The sequence below is a fragment of the Akebia trifoliata genome, chromosome 1 (assembly GCF_017979445.1).
Source record: "Akebia trifoliata isolate Shusen 1 chromosome 1, ASM1797944v1, whole genome shotgun sequence".
NCBI lineage: Eukaryota > Viridiplantae > Streptophyta > Magnoliopsida > Ranunculales > Lardizabalaceae > Akebia > Akebia trifoliata.
The window spans coordinates 30515780-30540420 of NC_141375.1; the positions used below are offsets into that span (position 1 = coordinate 30515780).

General features: G+C 33.5%; 2 protein-coding genes and 1 pseudogene across 2 annotated transcripts; all 3 read right to left on the reverse strand.

Moving 5' to 3' along the window:
- Window positions 1-13967: 13967 nt before the first annotated feature.
- LOC147411659 (long-chain-alcohol O-fatty-acyltransferase-like) lies at window positions 13968-15359 on the reverse strand. Its single transcript, XM_086450940.1, has one exon. The coding sequence runs from the start codon at window positions 15179-15181 to the stop codon at window positions 14132-14134; it is 1050 nt and encodes a 349-aa protein (XP_086307066.1). The 5' UTR covers window positions 15182-15359; the 3' UTR covers window positions 13968-14131.
- Window positions 15360-15478: 119 nt separating this feature from the next.
- On the reverse strand, window positions 15479-17247 carry LOC147411660 (putative long-chain-alcohol O-fatty-acyltransferase 5 pseudogene; annotated as a pseudogene).
- Window positions 17248-17316: 69 nt separating this feature from the next.
- On the reverse strand, window positions 17317-23357 carry LOC147411661 (uncharacterized). The gene is made up of 10 exons (XM_086450927.1): window positions 23174-23357; window positions 22518-22858; window positions 22101-22345; window positions 21283-21367; window positions 20991-21176; window positions 20742-20909; window positions 20459-20653; window positions 18303-18474; window positions 17939-18110; window positions 17317-17811 (listed from the first exon to the last, which is right to left on the reverse strand). Exons 2-10 carry the CDS (start codon window positions 22827-22829, stop codon window positions 17718-17720), a joined length of 1629 nt encoding a protein of 542 aa, XP_086307053.1. The 5' UTR covers window positions 22830-22858; window positions 23174-23357; the 3' UTR covers window positions 17317-17717.
- Between the last annotated feature and the right edge of the window lie 1284 nt (window positions 23358-24641).

Genomic DNA, 24641 nt, shown 5'->3' on the forward strand with positions numbered 1-24641 from the left:
GATGTGGAAGTGTGTAGGAACCATAAATGCTTTTCATCGAGATATGAGTGAGATCTCGATAAAAAACATCTATGATTCCTACACACTTTCATGTCAGAAATGTCCCCCCCACAATATTACTTCAGCATTATCCAAATAAAAATGAAGGTATCAACTTTTGATAAGTTGTTGAAGAGCCTGTGCATGAGGCCATATGTGTATCTCCAACCCTAATACTCTGCTTCACAAAATATGCATTCTAAAATTTTAATTTGCTAAAAATTTAACTAATTTAAATTGTGTGCTAGAGTCATAATGGTTTAAAATCTTGAATTGACGTTTTCGTCTCAGTCATGTACAAGATCAAGAACCATTTAACTTAATTTGCAGTTATTTATTAATACTAGAGTTTGCGTGTGATGTACTATCCTCTTTAGAATTATAAGTAAAAAATGAAAGATAGGAAAGTTAGAGGGGTACCATTGAAAAAGGTGGGGAGGAGAAGAAATAAAATAAAATTAAAAAAAAAAAAAAAAAAAAGACAATAAAGTGGGATTGTGTGAATTTCATTTATTTGTCTCAATTTTTATTCGCACAAAACTATAGCAATTGAATATATATATATGTAAATAATTATAATTTTTTTTTAACAAATTAAAAAAAAATTTAGTCACAAGATCATATTTTATTTATATAATAAATATTTAAATTATAATAAATTTAATTATTTTAATAAAAACACAAAATCTAGAGTTTGCCTTTTTTTTTTTTATTTGATTGAGATTTTCAAAAATATCTCCTGAATCATTTCGATTATAAAACAAGACACCATGATCAATACTGAGATGATTTGAGTGAGTCATTTCAATCTTGGATAAGATTTGAAGCCATGTAAGTTGTAGATGCAAAAACTCGACATTCTTGTTTTGTGATCCCAATGTGTCATGCGTTACTCTATGATACTTTATGGAAAATATCCTCCACATAACTTATGCTTGATTTTTTTTTATTTAAAAAACAAGAAGTAATTTTTTTGGGACAATGACTGTGAAGAACTCTTTATTGAAAATATATACCAAATAGTCCCCTAGTAAAAAAATATGGACTATGTAAGTCTCACTTAATAAAATATTAACCTATTAAGGATCTTTTCAAGATTTTTTTTAAGGAAAATACTTGAAGTACCCTTTTAACAATTTCATTAAGTGATTTGATTTAAAAATATATTAGGTCAAATAAAAAGCTTGACCAATTTATTTGGTTATTAACATTTATGTGAAAAATACCAAAAAAATAAAATAAATAAATAAACAAAAATAATTTTATTTGAGTCATTTAAGTCAACTTGTTAATTCTTGAGTTAAATCAGAACAATCAAGTTGAGTTTTAAAATTATCTTTTAATTATTTATATATTTTAATAAATCTATTCAAATAAGTTTGATGATAATTATCATATTCATCTCCATCAACATCATCATCATCATTTATGTGAGTTAAAGATTACTAATTTTGGAAAGAAAAAATAAGGATTGTTGTATAAAATCATTTTATCATTATTTTATAAGAGATGACTGTAATCAAGGGACATGTCAATAATCTTAAAACATTAGAGTACCCCGTATAAACATGTTTTTTTAAATGTAAAAAGTTATTATAAATGTAATTATCAAAATCTTTTTAGACTAATACTTGATAAAATGAGTACTAAAGAGTCTATATTTTTTTTAGTCATGATGAATGCATTGGGTGTTGATACGCCGACGTGATAAGAATTCAGAATCATAGATCTTTTTCATGGGGATACACAAGAAAAATATGTACGTCAACAGGGTGCATTCATCATTATTCTATTTTTTTAGAAGGTACTGGTTGGTATATATTTTTAAAGTATTGGACTTTGTGTTCGTTGTCCCAATTTTTCTTTGTCCCAATTTTTGTTTTTGTTTTGATTGGTGAGAAAGGAAATTAAATCAAGGACACACGTTAGTACTAATGGTAGAAGTAGATGGTGATTTGGTAATTTAAAGGGATGTAAAAACCATTGACTATGGAGAAGACAAAGAGAACACACAACATGGGAACAAAAAAAAAAAAATTAATAATAATAATAATAAAGCTGCCATGGCCCACCACAGTAATTAAAACTTTGAAACAAAAATGAAAGAAACGCCCGTCATCTTCTTGGGAACAACCTTCTCTCTTCTTCCTTCTTCCTTACATAACGCTTCTTGGTCTTTTTCATTGTATCTCTCTTCATTTTTTTAACCCTCTCTCTCTCTCTCTCTCTCTTAACACCTTCACATCCTCCAAGTGCGTTGTCTTTCTTATTCCATGAAGAACAAGAAGAGAAAGAAGAAGAATCCTTCCTACCCAACAAGAGAGAAATCTTTTGGGAGTTTTAGTCTAGCTTTGCTGGAATGTAACCTCAGTGAGGAATTCTCATAGTAAAATGGGTTTTCTATGAAGAATTTATGGAAGAGAGCGGTTTGTGGCGTACATGGGAAAGCCAGGCATTTGTCTTTTCTTTACTTCTTTCTTCTTCTTCTTCTTCTTCTTCTTCTTGTTTATTTATATTTCATTTAATTTTCTTTTTCTTATCTGTAACTTTTTATCAGTTTTATTGAAAGTTTGGATTAGTGGGAGATATAGTTAGGAGAAGGTATATATGTATACTGCCCTTAAAAATTAAAGGCATATTGATAGAATGTAATCAGATTTGGTTGATTTTCAGGTTTACTCTATTGATTTCTTCTTTATTTTCATTTCCCTCTTTTATTTATTATATATAAGTGCAAGTGGGTTCACAGATCTTATTTTCAGGCATAAAGACAAAGAGTTTGCCAAGAACATAAAAAACTTGTATATGATTGTAAAGAAAATAATTTCCGAGGAAAATCAATATCTATGATGTATGATCTCGAGAAAAATAATTTATTCAGAAAATGTTTACTGGTATTTGGTTGCACCAAGGAAATTATCAAAAAATGAGAATTGGTTTTACTATAAGGGATAAGGGTATGGGAATAAAATATGATTAGAATTTTCTCTCTTGGTGATGAAAACATTTTCCTAAAAGGTTTGGTGAGGGAATTTTTTTCCCCACAAAGGAAAATTAGGAATCATACATTTGCAAATCTAATTTTTTTAAGAAAATCATTTTTCCACCTAATTAATCAGGCAAATAAATAATACAGCTAATTGATGGAAATAGCCTCAATATATAGACCGGCCTCCCCATCATAGGTTGAGTCATATTTTATCAGTTAGTGCAATGTCCTGTGATTCTGTCAATATCAACAAGATGGTAACACTAGCTCCTCTTAGAGAAAAAAGGAAAATTTGAAGGAAAAAAAAAAAAGAAAATTTTGTTTTTTTTTGTTTTTTGTTTTTAATTTTTATTGATTAATGATTAATATTTATTTTGGTGTACGTTATTTTTAATTTTCTAAATAATATTGCTAGAAGCATAGATGATTCTATAACTTAGACAAAACTATAGATCATCTTAATCAAGTCTGTTTGTAGGCCATTTTCAAACATAATTCAAGGTGTAGGAAAATCCAAAAGTATGGGTTGGTGCAAAGACATGTAAATGGAATAATCTGAGCATATCAAACGCATGTGATCGTGAACATCTTCTTCATGATTAAACATGACTTTTTTATTTTATTTTTCTTTGTTTTTATTATAAAATTTATATTGAGGGCAATTTGATAATGTTTAGAGAATTTATTTTAGTTATGTCTGCTGCACGGCACTTATTTTAATTTTTTACTTTCAAATAAAAGAACATGGTTATTTACAAAAATATGAAAAACCCAAAATTGTATCTTGAGTTTAGGATTTAAAATTATTAAAGGGTATTAAGGTAAATTCAGCAAAATGAGTACCTTTAGGGAAAATATATGGATTAAAAAAGGACATAAAAGTCATTTTGATAAAAATAATAAATGCTAAAATTATTATATGGCCCTTTCGATAAATATTTAAAAAACATGACTAGTCCAATAATTTTTGCTGAATAATTGATCGTTCTAGTAAAATATACCATATTATTTATTTTAGTTCATTTTAATTGAAAACTTGTGAGTTCTCGACATTGAACTTTCAACCTCTTAAACTTTCCACTCAGAGAAGTGTTTGGAAGCCTTAAAGAGAGTCAAACATTTTTCAAAAAAGGGGTTAGAAATTTTTGACTGAACTAATTTTGGTAAGGATATGATCTCTTCACTTTTGATGGGGTTAAAACTTTACAAGTTTGCAAGTTTACAAGTTGAAATATTGTGGACCATCCACTTTTTGTAAAATCACTTTTGATGGGGTTAGAAGTTTCGGAATGAGCTGATTTTTTGTGAGGATGATCTCTATATCAAGAAGATCATCCTCGCACAAAATCAATTAATTCTGAAATTTCTAACCTATACATTGAAAAAATGTTTGACTCTCTTTAGGGTTTTTGAACGCCACCCTTCTAATAAATAATAGATAGGAAAAGCATGCACATGTTTTGTGTGTGGCAATTTTCTATATAAATCATATTAATAGTACAATATAATTATTAGTCTAATAATACTAATTTGTTTTCAAATGATGAGTCAACTTGAACCAAACCCACACTCTCGACTCTTGATTATTGTCGTTGCGGTTGTTGCATCCCAGCCTCTATATGATAGCATGCTTTGTCACCTAATTGACCATAGTGAAGAATAATTGTATACTATTTCTACTTTTTCTTTATTTATTTATTTATTTTTAATATCCCACATATATTTGGGACCTTGACGGAGATAAGTCCAATAAGTATGGAAATCGGTTAATTTTTGAACTTCTAACATCATCAAAACAATATAATTAACCGCTCACTTTTGAGAAGATTAGTTATTTTATAATCATTTGATTGTTTATTTTTATTTATTTTTTGTTAAATAGCCTCTTCATCTTAAGGAGAAAAAAAAAATAATCAATGGATATTTACATAAAAAAGTGATTAACTTTTGACAAATATACAATTCTGGCTCATTATTCATTTTAATTACCAAAATGTAAATGATAACTATTTCACAAGTTTAAAGTGACAATTTCGTAGGTTTAAAGAAATAGTCATACGAAATTGTTAGTTTAACACCATCGAATGGATCAATCATTCTAATTTTTTTTAATGTAAACGTGATCATTCATGTTTTGATAATTAAAATGAACAGTTAGCTGAAATAATAAATAACTCATTTTCAACTCACAAATTACTAATTCACCCAAAAATCAACCTCTGCTCATATTGGGTTCCATAGAAATTTCTTATAAAATTTCCTGCCATTAACATAATATGTTAGAATAAATTTTTGAATAATAATGAAGGCACTTGATTTTGATATGGGATGACGTGGTAATGACATATAACCGTACATCTTTTTCTTGCGTATCCCGATGGTTCCATGCCTTTGTCACGTAAGTCGCGTAAACCGCGTGCATTCATCACGACACGACTCCAATTTTTTAGTTGTGCTTTTCAACTCCTGCTACCAGCAAAAGTAATGAGATTTCTAGGGATGACCAAATGGTTAGTCAGGAGTCTTAAACAAATATTATTTCATGGTTTGAAGGCTAAGGGGAAAGGTCACCTTTTTTCAAGGGGAATTAAGATATAAACCTTCAGATTTTGGTGAATATTTGATGTACCCCTTGTGTTTTCAAATTAATTAAATGCCCAATCATCTGAGTTTTTCTTCAAAAGACTTCCAAAAAGACCTAAATAAAACACTTGACTTTTTCACCAAAAAATTCAGCATTTTCTTTCTTGATCTTCAATCTTTGGGGTGAATTAATTTTAACCCATTCAACATCTTCAATTTGTTATAAAATCTCTTATAAAAAAACTCTTGATTTTTTTTTATTAAAATACCCATCATTTTCACTTCCAAGAAAATCCTATGTTCTCTTTTTGAGGTTTGAAGGGTGAAGGAGATAGAATATTAAGGCTGAAGATGAGATTAAAGATTAAAGATGAGGGTATTTAAGTTATTTTACATTGATATCTCATTATAACACTGAGGACAAGGGGTATAAGCCATCGGTTTGGAAACACGGGTGTATCTAAAATATTCAACAAAACGTGGAGGGGAACCTCTAAATCATTTTTTTTAAATCTTTGACTTAATTGGTTTGTTTCTTTGTTTCGTAGACCGTGTCTGTCTAGTGTCATTTTCCAAATTATACGGCTTACATTACGGCCTAGTGTAGAGGCCGAAAGGTCGTTTATTGACTTTGGGCCCAATTTTTAATTTTTTTTAAATGGTAGGACATGGTGTGAAAATTACTAAACTATGAATCACTTATACTACAGATTGTATGAAATGAATTGAGTTGAGAGCAAGAATAAACGTTTATCAATCCTTATTGATTGATACATTTGATTTTATAGAAGGGTGATTTATATGTTTTGATGAATATTTGAGATGCCTGGATGTTTTTGAACCAAGGATATCCTCCTTTGCCTTGATTTTCTTTTATAGACTAATAAAAAATAATTTATAAATCCTTATTTTCGACCTGTTGTCAAAAATCCTTGTTTTTTTCTTCTCGAAAGCCTAACCTTTATGGTAAATTATTTTAATCTACCCAATCTCTTGACCATATGTTGAACATCCTTGATTCTATATTTTTCTACCCAAAATACCATTTTATTATATTCTCCCCCCCCCCTCCCCGCCAACAATATATATATATATATATATATATATATATATATATATATATATATATATATATATATATATATATATATATATATATATATATATATATATATATATATATATATTGTTTTGTTCTTTAGGTTTGAAGAACAAGATAGATAAAAATCTTAGATTGAAAATGAGGACAACATTTTACATGATTTATTTTGAAAAGAAAAGTTAAACATTGTTGAAATGACTAAAATTGAGGGCATTTAAATAATTTTTTATTGGACTCACATGATAAGCTGTATTAAATACACTTGGAAATAAGATCTCGAGAAAGCCTATCCCAAGATTTGGTCATGGCTTGTTTAACTGAACTAATTGTCTAAGAGAAGCGGGTGTGGACATACTCAAAGTCCTACTAGAAGGCAGAATTAGGTGAGGGAAAAACGACTTCTTATCAATCTCAGTGGAAACAGTTGAGTTGATAGATTAGGAAAAATCTGTTTGTTATCACTATAAGGACTGTCATCCCTTTGAACCAATGGGGAACTTCAACTATGACAAAGCCAAAGGCATTCGGGACGATCGTATGCACGTATCTTAACTATTAACTACAGCTGCATTCTTCGAAGTTTTCAAGAAGCATAACATATGGAAGATGGATTACTAATACACAATTTTAACATATAGAGATAGCGAAAAAGTCGAATCATCAAGCATAAAAAGAGAAAAAGTAAGACTTTCCGCAAATCAACAGAAAGACAAGTAGTAGTTTCAGTAGAAGCATGGATATCATTTGATAACTAATACAATTTGAATAAAGTTAAAGAGGGTATTTATGATATATAAAAAATTAAAACAATTTTGATACGAAAACCAATTCACAAAGTGTATTTAATGGTTTTAATGTGTGCCCTTATGACACGTATTAACAATACCCTCTTTTATTAGTCTATCAGAGAAAACTTTGGCCAACCAAAGTTTGTCATGAATCATGATTAATTTGAAAACAATGTGAGCATCTCAAATATTCACCAAAACACAGAGGGTATGTCTAATCCTCTTTATAGAATGAGCATAGTACGATGACGATGCTTATATATTGAACTAAGAAAAATAAAAGGTAGTCTGAGTAAGAAATAAACTTGAACATGCAAAATAGAATAAAAAATGTTATCGATAAAAAAAAAAAAAAAAAAAAATTAACGTAAATTGGCTTGGGCATTTACAACAAAGACCAACATAGGCAATATCATAAGTTGAAGGCTCTGAAAGATGGGTTAAGAAGTGAGAAAATGAAGATTACAAGAGTATTAAGAAAATATATAAAGTATAATATCAAATACTCGGGATCATTTTTTGAGCTTTTATTAGTTGAAATCTCCTAAGAAAGATCAGGCATTTATTGGTTCTTCCCCATCCCCAAAATTTCATATGTGCACCACATTGATTTCTTTTCATTTTTGTTGTAGAATCGTTATGGTCTACCAAATGCGTAATATAGGTCAATTTTTTTCGAACATCATTGGTATCATCTACATTTTACTTTATCATGAATCATATTTCACTCGAAACGTTTTCTCTTTATCTTGTATGATCATTTTCATCAATGTTAATTCATTTTGTATCATTTTTCTTGTCTTTTTAGAATCTTTGGTGTACACCAAAGTACCACTCATTTTGATAATCATTATGATCAGATTTTCATCTATTTTGATATTAGATTTAAAAATTCAAGTTAATTAAATAAATTAGATTTTTAATATTAAATCAACTTCTCATGAAGTTAAACAATATCAGAGGAACTCCAACCACCTCTTTACACGTCTGACTAATCCTCTTTATTATAAAGAGTGAAATGACAAAATGAGGGTTCAACAAGTTCTTGCTCCCTCAAATTAAAGGAGGGGACACAAGAATTAAGAAGAGGACTTGCCACATGTGTCTTAGTACTTTTATTCGTTATTAATAAAAATATAGTATAAAAATACTTTCCTTACTTCGTAAGATTTCAAATCTTGCTAAGGGTCGTTGGATCTAGTTGAATTATCACATTGACAATCGAACACAATATACTTTTAGATTCTATGGAAAAATCAATATTCATAATATATATATATATGGGTAGCGATCAAGGGCAAACTTTTTAGCAAACTTTTTGGCAAAACATTTTTCAAAACATAGGTTAGAGGTTTTGGAATGGGCTGATTTTTGGTGAGGATGATCTCTACAGTGAGGAGATCATCCTCACCAAAAATCAGCCCATTCCAAAACTTCTAACCCCATCAAAAACAGTTTACAAAAAATGGACGGTCCACGATTTTTTAGCTTGTAAATATGGGTTAGAAGTTTTGGAATGGGCTGATTTTTGGTGAGGATGATCTCCTCACCGTATAGATCATCCTCGCCAAAAATCAGCCAATTCCAAACCTCTAACTCATGTTTTGAAAAATGTTTTGCCAAAAAGTTTGCCAAAAAGTTGGCCATTGAACGCCTCCCTATATATATATATAGGGAAATGTTCAACACCCTAAGTTTTACCACACACTTTAACAAACGTTTTTTTGTCCTACATGGGTTAGAAGTTTTGGAATGGGCTGATTTTTGGTGAGCATGATCTCTATGATTAGAAGATCATCCTCCCCAAAAATCAGCCCATTCCGAAATGTTTAGCCCCATGTTTACAAGTTGAAAAATCGTGGACCGTCCATTTTTTGTAAATCATTTTTGATGGAGTTAGAAGTTTTGGAATGAGCTGATTTTTGGTGAGGATGATCTCCTCACCATAGAGATCATCCTCACCAAAAATCAGCCCATTCCGAAACTTCTAACCCATGTAGGACAAAACGCGTTTGTTAAAGTGTGTGGTAAAACTTAGGGTCCCGGATGATCTCTATGGTGAGGAGATCATCCTCACCAAAAATCAGCTCATTCCAAAACTTCTAACCCCATCAAAAATGATTTACAAAAAATGGACGGTCCACGATTTTTCAACTTGTAAACATGGGGCTAAACATTTCGGAATGGGCTGATTTTTGGGGAGGATGATCTTCTAATCATAGAGATCATCCTCACCAAAAATCAGCCCATTCCAAAACTTCTAACCCATGTAGGACAAAAAACGTTTGTTAAAGTGTGTGGTAAACTTAGGGTGCTGAACATTTCCCTATATATATATATATATATATATGGGGGGCGTTCAATGGCCAACTTTTTGGCAAAACATTTTTCAAAACAGGAGTTAGAGGTTTTGGAATGGGCTGATTTTTTGTGAGGATGATCTCTACGGTGAGGAGATCATCCTCACCAAAAATCAGTCCATTCCAAAACTTCTAACCCATGTTTACAAGCTGAAAAATTGTGGACCGTCCATTTTTTGTAAACTGTTTTTGACGGGGTCAGAAGTTTTGGAATGGGCTGATTTTTGGTGAGGATGATCTCCTCACCGTAGAGATCATCCTCACCAAAAATCAGCCCATTCTAAAACCTCTAACCTATGTTTTGAAAAATGTTTTGCCAAAAAGTTTGCCCTTGAACGCTACCCTATATATATATATATATATATATATATAGGTCCCGTTCGACGCCCTACTATACAACAAACGATATGACAAACAAACCTTGATCGTTGGATATAAAGCAGACGGGAGGATGAGATTAAAAATAATAGCGTCTGTGATTAAGTTATGAATTATGCACTTATTATAGTGCCATTCCTCAAATGTTTATTATTTAATGCCATCTCCCTGGGTAATTAAAACCAAAGTACTCTATCGACAAAACTGAAACCCTCTCTCTCACTCTCATTTTCCTTATTGTTGCAACGACATCTCACGACCACGACCCTCTCTCACACGAAAACCTCTTTCTCATTCTTGGTTTTCCGATATCAAGATGTTGAAAATAATTTCATTTGTCTCAAGTTTCTTACATTCAAACATAGAGTGTTATTTTCCATCCAAATTTCCAACAACTTGCAAAAGGGATGAAGTTCAAAGGATTGAAAGGAGTTTTTTTTCAAGTCCAAAATAGAAAAAAAAAAAAAAGAAAAAAAAAAGACATTTCACTGAGACAATAGTGTTGGCTGTGGCACCTGTGTGTCAACCATTGATTTAGAGAGAATAACACCTGCATTTTTATTTATTTTTACTGATTTTAAACAAAATGTAGTTCTTTTTTTTCAATAAGAATGTTCTATTTCACATTCATGGTGGCTGCAAATGTTTCTAGGCCTTATAATGCATATTTGAAGTTCTACTAAACAACTTGGGGTGATTAAGTATTGGTCATAGTAGCCATTTGAGTTCTTTGACATTGTAAGATCACGTATTCTTTCTACTAAAACTTGCATTTTGTGTTTAAAAAATCAGAATTCAAGGTCTCTAACTTGAATATAGAATGCAAAGGCAGTAATGTGACAACTTTCTCAAAGAGCATGGCACAGTAAGAATGAGTGGACTTTGTTTTTCAGGAGGTGCTGCAGTTGCAAACAATAGAGAAAGTTTAAGCGATTATGATATAGAGCACTCTAGGCACGTATAAATCATGGGAAAATCAAGAGTGAGAGAGAGGGTTTCATGAGAGAGAGGGTCGTGTTCGTGAGATGTCGTTGCAGTAATAGGGAGAATGAGAGTGAGAGAAAGGGTTTCAGTTTTGTTGATAGAGAACTCTATTCTCTGGTTTTAATTGCCCCAGGAAGGTGGCACTAATTAATAAATATTTGAGGGATGATTTTGTAAATAAATGCATAATTCATAATTTAATCGTAAACGCTATTATTTTTAATCTCGTCCGATCATCTACTTTATATCCAACGATCGAGGTTTGTTTGTCAAACCATTTATTAGATAGTAGAGCGTCGAACGGGACCCATATATATATATATATATATATATATATAGAATCAAAGATGTTGAAATAGATGACTACAAAACTTTCACAACTTAAAATTAAAATTCAATGGTGAAAAATAATATATATATTTTTTAAATTCTTAAAATTTTAAGTCTGTAACATCGTGTGAGATCAGATCATGTTCTTGGATTCCAATATGTGAGGTACGACTCTTATTAAGATTTGAGTCAATTTTCAATTATATGAAATTTTTTTTTGAGTCTATTGCAACGCTTAAGAAATATTAGATTAATTAAAATAATATTTGTCAGATTTTAATAAAATACACTCTTTATCTTAAAAAGAATTATTGGAGACGCTCTTAAAATGAAGTGTGGTACGGAATGATAGATCTTTTTCTTCGGAATAAACACGGAAAAAGAAACACTTATTAATGCACTTGCCACGTCAGCTGAGTACTATTCAGCGACTCCCTGTATCGATAGTGTAATTTTGTATGAGATTGATTGGGGAATTTCCTTATCATGTTGGGTGACCCCTACACCGCATAGGCTGTTCCGTTCACACGTGAACCAAAGTAAAAAATTAAATACGAAATATAATTATAAATAAAATAAAGCGAAGTGTGGCATGTAGATCCAAGGAATCTTAACCTGTGCTAGGTGGACTGTCCTCCAAAGGAATACCATTACAATACATCAATCTAAAGGATCATCCAAGGGTAATGACATAGGGATGACGGTACGCAGAAAATGACGACTACATCTTCTTTAATTAACATTTTTCACCACCGTACAGTTGGAATAATTGTCCTTCGCCTTTTCTATTTTGGACTTGGACGTGACGTTCGATGCTTCTATTCGCTTACCAATTACATATAAGAGATTTATAATAAAAAATAAAAGATTACATATAAGACAGATTTACAACTGTTGCAATTTCATTACAAAAACTCCCTTTACTTTCTCCATTTTATTACTGAACCAACCCTAATAAATTAGTATCTTTTAAAACGGGTCAAATGGAGTATCAAATTAGCAAATCAAACCCGACAACCATTTAAATTTCATGGAAAAATTCAGATTCAAAAAAAAAAAAAAAAAAAAAAAAATCCTTTTAGAACTCAAGGGGTTAGAAAATGAATGATTATTGAACTCTCAGTTTTTAAATAAAAATTCAACGAGGGAAAAATTATTATTATTATTTTTAAAATTGTTGAATTTTTTCTCAATAATCACGTGATATCATCTCATCTCATCTCATCTTTTTTGGATGTCATAAATTGATGCAATTAAGATATAATAAATAAATTGCATCAATTTGAATTTTATGATGTGGATTGGTGGGTAACAAATTTAATATAGTGAAACAAAGAAAGGCAATTAGGTAAGTTGACTTTATCCTAGTGTGTAATTTTAGTATACATTCATGTAATTTGATTAACATTCAAAATCACATCAAATAAAAATTTGGAATATTGCAATGATCAAACTAAACGTAAACATAAACAATAAATCGTAAATTACGTACCTTAAACATTCAAAATCATATCAAATAAAATTATGAAATATAGATAAACTTCACATATTTAAGTAACATTTCTAACATTTTATCAGACAGGGATCCCATCAAGTAGGATATGATTGATCCAAAATTGGTTTGATAGATCATCGAATTGCATCCATATCAAAATGAATTCATAGTGGAACCAAAATCCTTGATCCACATTCAAAGTTAAAGACCACATTTTGGTGAGTGTTTGAGATACATCCACATGTTTTCAATCTAATGACAAAATTCCCTTGATCTTGATCTTTTCTTGTTGACTAAAAATAACCTAAATAATCATGTCTTCAATCTTCAACTTGTAAGTTGTAACAAAAATTCTTAATTTTTATTCGCAAGGCCAATCTTCAAGATACTCATCTTCAATACATTATTTTCATTTTTCATTAATGAAAGTCTTTCATTCTTTCTTCTCAAAATCAGTCATTTTCAAGTTTCTAGTAGTCTAATTAATTCGTAATCTAAAAAATGTATACTACATTAGGAGTGTCAGTCGATTGATTTCGATTCTCAAATAAGTGGAGTCAAAATTGGAATCGTACAAAATTTTCTACTTAATTGAATCTAATTATTGGTTCCTATCAATTTTTGTCAATTCTGATTCTCAATTGGTTCAATTCTAAGAATCCCATGCCAATCAATTCCAATATAATGGGATGAAAAACTAAAATTTTCAATTTGTATTCCAACTGGGTTCCTTTTAATGGGGTATCCATTGACACCCCTAGACCACATTTTACATTTTGTGGGGGGTACACTACACCTATTCTCACTCATTTCAAGGAGTGATGTTTAAACGAAATTTCTTCCTTTTTTTTCCCCTTCAATTTGACAAAGTAAATATGCTAAAACGTGGTCTTAATTAACTATTGTATACTTTACCAGCTACATGTGACATATTGATTCATTAATCAGAACCGTTAAAATGCATAATTTTCATCTGTAACTATAATTTGATTTGCTGATGGATCTTAACCATCAAATCTGTATGAACTGATGAACCTATTAAACAGAACCCACGAAACCAATAGGGAGTACCCATCTTAAAAGCTATGACAGATTATTCTTCCCCATATTGAACAGAACACCGTACTCCCTAATCGCTCTATCATCTACACCGTTCCTTACGATCTGAGGAAAGAACAGCCAGTAACCGGTAACCACAACGAATCCAACGGATAACGGCCCAGAAACTGCCCGATGCAACCGGCACCTGCCAGTCAACGCCTTCTTCAACACAATCTCCCCCGCAGTACAGATCCCATGGAGTACGAAGAACCACGTCACCTCCCAAGTGGGTTCCACTCGCGTCTCATAAAAATAAACCAACTCGTGCATAAGCCCTGATACAACGAATGAGGCCAATACGGCTGGTAGTGAGGCCCACTTCCTCCCTAGAATACGTGTTGCTATACGCCGTACAGGTTCGTATACGGTGGGGCGTAGAATACTTGAGACCATGAGGTTCCACCTTCTCCCCCAAAAGTCTTGTAGTGAGGTCGATAGGTAGGGCTCGTCGAACTGTGGCTCGATCTCGAACCCCAGTACGGCACGAGCCGGGACAGCACACGTGGCGAGTACGATTTCCACAGCAAAGTATATATGGCAACAATAGAGGACTAAAATGATGTTTGGATGAATATGTGGTTTGTAATCGTAGATACGAATCACTAGAGCTAAAAGTAAGGCTTTTATGGTATAATTTAGAGGTGATTTGAGGCCTTTTTGGGTGATTTGAAGAGACAGATTTTCTTTATTTTTGATGTTTTGTGGTGAATTTTGTTTGATTTTAATAGGGAGACAAGCTATAGAGATGAAACGTAAGAGAGAGAATGATGGGTAGGATGATAGAGGGCCCTGATTGAAGGCAAAGAGAAGTAGCTTGAAGTTAGCAAGCCAAGTAACGAGGAAAGCTGTGATGCCTACAAGATGGACAGATGAGAGTTTTAATGGGAGAAGAGTGAAGAGGATGATGATGGGGAGGATGAAAAGGAGTCTGATTTTGCCTTTTGGGAACTTTGTGGGTATGAAGTAAGAGTAAGTTAGAGATGCAATAACTAAAAACCATACCTTGATGAAGCTCTTAATCTCGTTCTCCATTGATATGAACCGAGCGCACTATCAAACCTCCCGAGTAGGAAAATATCCAATGACCAAGATGCAATTTTTCTAACTAAGTTCCCTTGCTCCGTGAAATTGAATCCTGACACGAGTGTAGCGTGTCAGGTGCAACTACTTGGGACTAGTCAGGGTCAAAGTTGAAGAGTACGAAGAAAAAGACTGATACAAATCCACGTGGCAAAACATATGCGATCTGTATGTGACTGACATGACAAGGGCACAAAACCGTTGATCCTTTATCTTTGTGTATCCCAAAAAAAAAAGAAAAAAAAATCTATGATTTTATGCCCTTTATCACCTCAGCTGCGTACAGACCACATGTTTTGCCGCTTCAATTGATCACAGTTCCAAGAATATCCCCACTATAACATTTGATCTACGCGTCCATTTTGCTATTATAATTTAGGAATTTTGAAAAGATCTATGGAGTGAGAATTTGAAAAAACCGCTTTCAACTTTTAAAAGGTCTCTAGACGTTTTAGTGGTGAGGATCGACATTCGACACTAAGACATCATTTCGATTTTCCAAATTTGACACGCATATTGTGGTACAACGAATCAAAACCATCCCATGTGCATTCTCTTATTATAAAAGAAAAAATAAACTTTTTTCTTGTTTTTTTTCCCTAATGGAAAAATGCTAACCACAACCCACAGCCTCCCCCCCCCCATCAACATGATCGTTAGGAAAAATTTATCGCTATGTAAAAATGATCATAATAGATCTCAACCGTGGAAGCAAGCTAACTGAGATCAATCTAACGGTCACAATATTGAAAGTGGCAAAGAGGCGGTAACCGTTACAAAAGAAAAAATTTCACCCATGGCCATGATGCGCACAAGTCACAAGGGAGAAGAGGACCCATGAATTATCCAAACCCATTTTTCTTTCACAAACTCTATCAGTGAACGGTACTCTCCAGTCACCCTATCATCCACACCATTCCGTAACAGCTGAGGGAAGAACAGCCAGAAACCGGTTACAGCCACAAACCCAACAGCTAAAGGTACAGAAACCACCGGATGCAACCGCCACCTGCCACTCAAAGCCTTCTTCACTTCAATTTCAATAGCCAGACAGATCCCATGGAGAACGAAGAACCACGTCACCTCCCAAGTGGGTCTCACCCGAGTTATGTAAAAGTAAAGTAACTCGTGCATGAGCCCGGACACAAGAAACGTGGCCAACAATGCTGGTAGTGGGGGCCATCTCCTACTCCTCCCTCCAAACATACGGGTAGAGATACATCGTACAGGCACGTAAACTGTAGGCCGTAGAATACTTGTAACCACCAGATTCCATCTCCTCCCCCAAAAGTCCTGTAGTGAGGTGGACAGGTACGGCTCATCGAACTGTGGTTCGACCTCTAGATCGAGCAGGACTCGAGCGAGGATTGCAGACGCAGACAAAACTGTTTCAGCGAAGAAGTACACGATCAAACTGTAGAGGACTAACATTACTTTCGGGTGGATTTGTTGCTTATAATCGTGGATTCGGATCAATAAGACGAAGATTAAGAGTTTTATAGGTGTTTTGAAAGGTGATTTGGGGGTGGGTTTTGAGAGTAGTAATTGGGGAGATGGGTTTGGTGGTTTGATTTTGAGAGGAAGAGAACAAATGCAGATAAATCGTAAGAGAGAGATTGGAGATGATAGAGGGCCTTGATCGAAGGCAAAGAGGAGAAGCTTGAAGTTAGCAAGCCAAGAGATGGAGAAAGCTATGATGCTTCTGAAGTGGACGGAAGAGAGAGAGAAAGGGAGGAGGAAGAAGAGGTAGAAAACAGGGAGGAGAGAGATGAGTCTGATGTTGCCTTTGGGTATCTGTGAGACAAGGAAATAGCAGTAACTTAGAGATGTGAGAATTGAAAGAAATACCTTGATCAACCCATTGATCTCCCCTTCCATTTTCCTGATTTACTCTGATTCCTTTTCCACTAATAAATCAAAATGAAAAGAAAAAGGCTTTCAATCACTGAATTTGTTGTCAACTCACCTACCCAACTCTCTCTCTATTAAATTGCCTTCAGCGTTCTGTCCAACCGTTGATTTTTTTTAAAACAAATCTATGGTTATCTCTGTCTTTGCTTTGCTTTAGTTGTTACTAGTAATAAATATTCAAGAAAATTGCTTATTTGATCTTCAAGCTATAAATAACCAATCAAACAAAGTCGGTCTTAGTCCCACCCTATCGTTAACAAAACGAAGTTGTTGGGCATTACAAAAAAAGCCAAAACAGGATCTCAGCCAAGACAAAAAGGATGATCCACAGATCATTTAACAACATATTACAATCAATCTTCATGTCGCATTGCAATCAGTGTCTCTAACTCCATTTCCCCAGTTTGGGTGGCAAACAATTGAATTGCTACTCGACTCAAATAGACTGGTGTGTTTGGTATGCTAAAGCATTAGTTTACTATTCGATTACCAGTGACAATTTGTTAAAACCTCTGGCCTTTAGAATTGGTTGCATTTGTAGCAAGTATACAATCAATACATGAACAAGAAACAGGCATCACTGCTGCTGCTCGTAGATCTGCATGTAAGCCTCGGAGAGCGCAACCATCTGAGGAAGAGTTTCTGCCACATGAAGATCCTGCATCTCATACCTACAAAACATTGAAATGTAAGCTAGTAGAATTCTTGAATTTCATCCGTTATACTGTCCAAACATCCTATTTAGTATTTATAAATAATATATGTCAATGAGAGGTTCGTTCAAAAAAATTTTTATACCATATTTCGTCTGATTTCCTTTGTACAAATACTCTGTAAACCCCTTCACCAGGCTTTCCATCATGAACAACATTGGCAATCAGATCATACTTTGATCGCAATTTCTCATTCTCATTGGGTGTTGGCAGTGGAATATAATCCTTCAATTCAAGGTTCTTCACAGGAAAATTAACTGTACAACAATGATAACACCAGTAAGAACAAACCATTGTGAAAAACTAAGAATAGAAATAATGAAATATCAACATAGATTAGGAAGATCATGCAGTGGCCCATCTGGAAGACAAGTTGGTGGAGCCATTGAAAGGAAGTTTCATCATAAAAAAAATAAAAATAATCAATCTTCATTAGTGTGAAAACTCACCTAGTGTTGGATTTTTCTCTATGAAGAAATTGTTCTTTGTGAACCGACGCATGTGGAGAATTAGGTATTGCGGCAATCTGGTTACACGGTATCTCATCCTTGCTATGCTAGGCCTCACAACTTCTGTCACAGACTCGCCATCAAATTTCTTCAGTATGTTAAAAAGTGGAACCTAAACATGTCAAAATAATTTCGAGAGTAAATCAAGAGGGAAGTCCAGGGGTGCTGCACTCCAGTTTTGCACAAAGCAAAATTTGCTAGAGAAAATAGGAATGTCACTACAAATACTAGATGATTACAAAACCCCCAAAGTGGTGATAATACTTGCAAGTTACAAGAAAAACATGGAATGTACACAACCGTCACCGAGCATGCAGCTTCAGTTTCAATGTTAAAGGTCCCATATCAAAAATACAAACAACTTTAGATAGATGAATAATTAAGTAGTTCCATATCATAGTAGGATCTCCTTTATGTTGAGGACAAGCCAAGTTATAACTAGAAAGGGTTAGTATTTCCCAAGATAATAATGATGCCTTGAGATTGAAGTTCTCCTCAATAATATATATTGTTTTCTCTGAGTTATTTTTCTATCTATTTACTACACAATTAATTGCCTGCAAACAAACAAACAAACAAAACAAAAAAAAAACAACAGAAGGCGGAATCAGCCTAGTTTTTTTGTTTCAGTAAAAATGAATTCCTCTAGTATCAAGAAATTACTCTGATTTCATAGAAAAAAACTTTAGGAGGCAGCAACATATGCCTACAGCCGCATCACCCTAAATGTCACACGTCTTTTGGATGAAAAAGAACCAGTTGAGAGTGATTTATGAGAAGCACCCAAAGAAGTGTCTCCTTCCATCGATGTAGTGTATAAAATGCTCCCTGCCCTATATGGAAGTTGAGTTTAAACTTCTAATGGTTAAGCTTGAATGTTAAGTGGAATACAATGGGGCATTCTTGTTGAACTCATCTATATGAGTGGAAGTGGGCACTACTCATGACAATTCAGCTTGATTCTTTAAATTCCTCCTAAAGATAATATTGCTCAGAGAGGAAACGAGTACACCTATATGAACTTGACAATGTTCCGGAAAGTTGTATATAGTTTGTTCTCTTGGTTTACACCAAAAGGACAGTTCAAAACACTGAGCTCATTGAACAGCCAATACACCCAATAAGCTTTCACCAAGCAATATCCAAGTTCGGAAGGCACCATTGCCCATGCGTGATATTTCCAACAATGCACTCAAACTCCTATCTTTAATTTTTCATTCATGCGGGGGATTCTTACTTTTCTAGATGGTTTTGTAACCAAAAGCACCTGAAGATCAAACACTAAATTGATTAATTAATGAAAGATAACCATTTTTTATTTGCAAGCGGGTTAGTGGTTAGTAATTAATAGGTGAAGGTGGGTTTTGAAACCAAGGTCATTGTATCAACACTCATAGGATTTAACTAACTTGGCAAGATGGCACCTTCAAATAATTCATAATTAGTTATTGCGCTCCAATATAATTCATAGTTAGTTATTTAGTTCTATAAACCACATCCGTAACCCAAACTCCATACTTGATTAGGCATTGAATGTATTTATTTAGAAAAGAGAGAAAATGACTTAAACATGTACTTACCTCAAAGGGAAAGATACTTGATTTGTCACGTTCTTTCAACCATTTGTTGCAATAAATTTGTGACGAAAAAAAAAAATCAAATTGGATGCAAAATAAGAGCACAACAACAATGTGTCCAAAATTAAAAAAATTGGGGCAAAAGAGTTGGGTTTCACTCATAATAGGAGGCACACGAGGACTTAAATTCATTAATTTAGGTAATTTTTTATATTGAAAATGTTTGAGAAAGGGTATTTTTCATTGGACCATTTTACTGTGCACACGCCTCAGCTGCACATTCCATGCTTGTGCTTAGAGGTTTAAGCCATGAGGCTCAAATTGTGCACCTTGCTTCAAAGCATATGCCTAGAGCTCCTAGAGGCACCATTTTTAAATATTGAATATACCTCTGTTTCGGACTCTGAGTGACAGAATTACATAAACAAACAAATAACCTTTATTTTCAAGTAAAATATGACAAAAACAACTATATACTAAAATTTGAGCTGAAGCATGTTATAAAACTAAGTATAGTACCTGCGGTATTATATTTTTCTCCATCACATCTTTGAAAAGAGGTGGTGGTGGCAAATCAAGTCCAAGCATTAAAAACGGCATTCTACAAGTTTCCAGGACAACGTTGTCATGTTCAGTTCCACCATCTGGATCACTATTTTCTTTCTTTTCAATGTAAGACTTGCTATGAAGCTCTTTTATAACCTCCAATTCCCCCTATTGAAGGTGGAAAATTAGATAAACACAATTTGAAAGAATATAACCAAGAATTGAGTGAATAAATAAACTAAGACAACGTTAATACCTGAAAGCATTTGTGGATGATGCTGCAGTTTTTCTTTGAACGTCTAAGATCAGAATTCAGAGTGTTAAGAAGCCAAGACATGAACTCTACTGGATCTGTCTGCGCACCTATTCGGAACCGCTTTTTACTAGCTTTCATAACTGCTTGTAGAAACTCATGAGGGCTCACCTGTAGAAAATTTTAGTTTGATGAAGATCAGTTTAATGTTCAAGGACCATAACTTGAATACAATTATTACAAAGTCCAAACCTGGCCCTTGAAGTTCCGTGCGTGCCAAATCTTTCGCATGAGTTCTCCAAAACGATGAACAAGAGGAGACTTGCAGCTATGATAGTTCTCGGGAATAAGGAAAAAGTTCCTTAAAGGAGTAACTCTCATCAATGATTGAATTGTGACATTGACAAAATCAGTCTCTTTAATATTATTAAGGCCAACCTGAAACATTGCCATGGCTCATGAATTACAATTAACACAAGGATAAAGTCAAAATTTAACTTTCATTACACATCCAGATTATATGATAACAATGATATTAGAATACCATTCCAGGAAGATAATCGGAACCATCAAGAGCTCGTGACCACTGCTTCTTTTTGTCAAGCTTTGTAACTTGTTCCTTGCTAAATCTGACTCAACGAACCGAAGAAACAATAATAAAAGGCGACTCACTAAAATTAAAGAGTTAAAATATATATATTTTAAAAAAAAAAGGAGATTTACTGAGCAGACTTATTTGTTGCAATTTTATTACAAAAACTTCCCTATTTTATCAAGTTTGTTACTGAACAAACCTTACTGAGTTGTTGAACAAACCTTACTGAGTTGTTGGGCCCACATGGATTATCAAATTGGCAATCCAACACCACAGCCTTCTAGATTTCATCAAAAACTCAGATTCAAAAGAAAAAAATTAAAATAAATAAATCCTTTTTGACCTTGATAAATGGTGTTGAAAATGAATGGCAACCAAACTCCCAAATTTAAAACAAAAATTCGACGGTGAAAATTAACTTTTTTTTTGAATTATTTTTCAAAGTTCTTATAATTTTGACCTTTTATAACCCTGTGGCATCAGATCATGTTTTTGGATGCCAAAAATTGATGTGGTTAGGATCCACCCAAGGTATGTTAAGTAACAAATTTACTGCATCAATTTGAATTTTATGATGTGGATCCTCACTCCAAGGTTTGTTCGGTAATGAACTTGATGAAGTAAGGTCCGGTGGGTAACAAACTTCATAAAGTAAGGTTCCCCTGGAGTTGTCAGAACTCCAAGAGAGTTCTTGTAACACAAATGCAACAGGTCGGTCTGCCGGGTAAATCTCTCTCCAAAGAAAAATAAAAATTTAATAGCTTCACCTTGGGTTCAGCACGTGTCGAATGTCATCTAACGATGGATCATTAATCTCATATCCATCAGGAAGGCAATAAACTTTTTCAGTTTGAAGATTGATGTAGACATGGTGACCTGCTTCAAGGCTATGAGTATATGCATGAGACTTCCGACCTCTTCCTTGGAAATACTTCCCACAAACTAAACACGCATATACATTCAAATTCGAGAGAGACACAGAGCAAAATTTCTCGAAATCGAAGTCTAAAACCTGGAGCATTATAAAACAAGGAATTACAACAAAATAAACGCCTACAAATGCTTGTATTGGGCAAAATAAAGTAACCAATAAATACCCAAACAACAATAACACAAAAAAAGCGCATAAATTACAATGGAATGAAATGAAAATAAAATCAATTGCAGTAACAGAAAATAAACACCTGACGGTTGACGGTATCCAAATAAGGGCAGTCCCGCCGAATTTCAACGTGGCGGTTGTGCCTCCCTTGATTTGATCCTTCTTTATGTTCATCCTCATCCTCATCGTCTTCCTCTTTATAAACATTTTCTCTATTTCCATTCCCCTCTCTCCTCCTTTCTTCTTCCTCTTCTTCGTCGTCATCATCGTCATAAGATGCGAGGGGAAGAAGAGGATTGTCGATAGTGAGGGGAGGAGAAGGAGACGAATCCCGAAGAAACTTTTGCCTCTTTGATTCACTCTCTATGTTGTCTTCTTCTCTCTTTGTTTTCATCCTCTCAACAAATTCCCTCACTTAGTACTCTACAACAGGTAAACCCAGAAACTAAATTAAGCAAAAACTAAATATAAATAAAAACCCATGAACTAGAAGGCAAGCTTATATAAAATTGTGAGACAAATTCAACCATTATAAGAGTTGAAGAACGGAGATCCACTGCAGAAACATATAACCATTACCAGACAATTTAAAAGTTCCTATAGAATCTAGAATGAGTACAAAGCACTACTGGAGCATCAAAATCACATAAAATATATAACCCTAAAATTCGATTAAATTGGAAAAAAAAGGGGATTAATGAATGTGATGAAGAATTTCTAGGGCAAATGTCAATGAACCTGTTAAAACCAATCGATCACGGATGAAGAAATTAGAAGCTCCTCATGCTTCTTCTGCAATTTGACGAGTTAGGGTTTTAGGATGACCCAGTTAAACAAAGCAGAGAGAAGCAGAGAAGGATGTAGGATTGAGAGTTGTGAGTTCCGAGTCTAGGACTGCAACCGGAACAGGCATGTCCGAACTCAACCCAACTGATGGGTGAACCAGGGTCAAGTTATGTAGAAGATGAGTTGAGCCCGGGTTAGAATATCTCAACCTGATTCAACCCTAACTGATGCTATATACTAATATATAAATATTTTTATATTAATTATAGATATTTTTATTAAAAGTTTTTATTCCATCTTATTATTATGACCTGTGAACAATTAGCTAATATTAATGTGAACTTTTGTTTAATATGATTTGTCTAAATATTATCTCAATGTTGGATTTGAAGATTGAATATGATTTTATTTACTGGTATTTTTATTTTTTGATGTTGTATTTTTTTTTAAATGTAAAATTTATTTTCTAATCAAAATAAAATTAAGGTAATTCAATGAGGTCAATCCGGTCAAATCACTCAAAATTACTTAACTTGGGCTAACCTCAACTCAACCCGATTTTAGAAAATCGAATTTAGATTGAGATTGGGTTAATGAACTTATGTCCAATGGTTGGGTTGAGAGCTCTACTACTTGGGGTTGAGCCTGGGTTTACCCACCCTACGGTTGCAACCCTAATTATGGTAGTTTCAAATTTTGAGGAATCCTTATATGACTTGGATGGTGAAATCATAGTTTTAAAGTTGTCCGTGGGGGTGTCTATTGAGCCTGCAAAGAAAGGGTTGGGCTCAATAATTATCAGCCCATCAAATCCGAATTGGCCTACGGCCTTATAATGCCCAACCGGCCCGCTATTGAATCTTATAGAAATATTTATAATATATTTAATTAAATAAATATTTTTCTAATAAATATAAAATGCATTGTATACTTATAATTTAACTATCATCTATATATATTTTAGGCTAATAAGACATTAATTTCAAATTCGATGGGATAATCTTCAAATACACACCAAAAAAAAAACCTTGATTATTACATTTTTTCTCTAAAAATGTAAAATTTAATCATTTTATATGGCTCAAGTCAAGCCCAAACCCACTAGGGCCAGGCTTAGTTGACTTAGGCTCGATAGTGGTATATGGCTAGTCTAGGTAGAGCCCGCCTCTTTAGGTTGGGTTAGGGCTTAATCAAGCACGGCCCATTGACACCCTTACTTGCCCAATTGACTCGGTTTGCATTGAGATAACTAGTGGCGTGCAATATGATTTGGCGAGTCGACTCGTTTATATATATATATATATATATATTTTATCTACTCTGTCCATACCAAGACCCAAAAATTTTATGAGTTCATCCTCGTTGACTCAGACTCTGCTCTTATTACCCATACTCCAGATAAAAATGATCCTAATAGAAT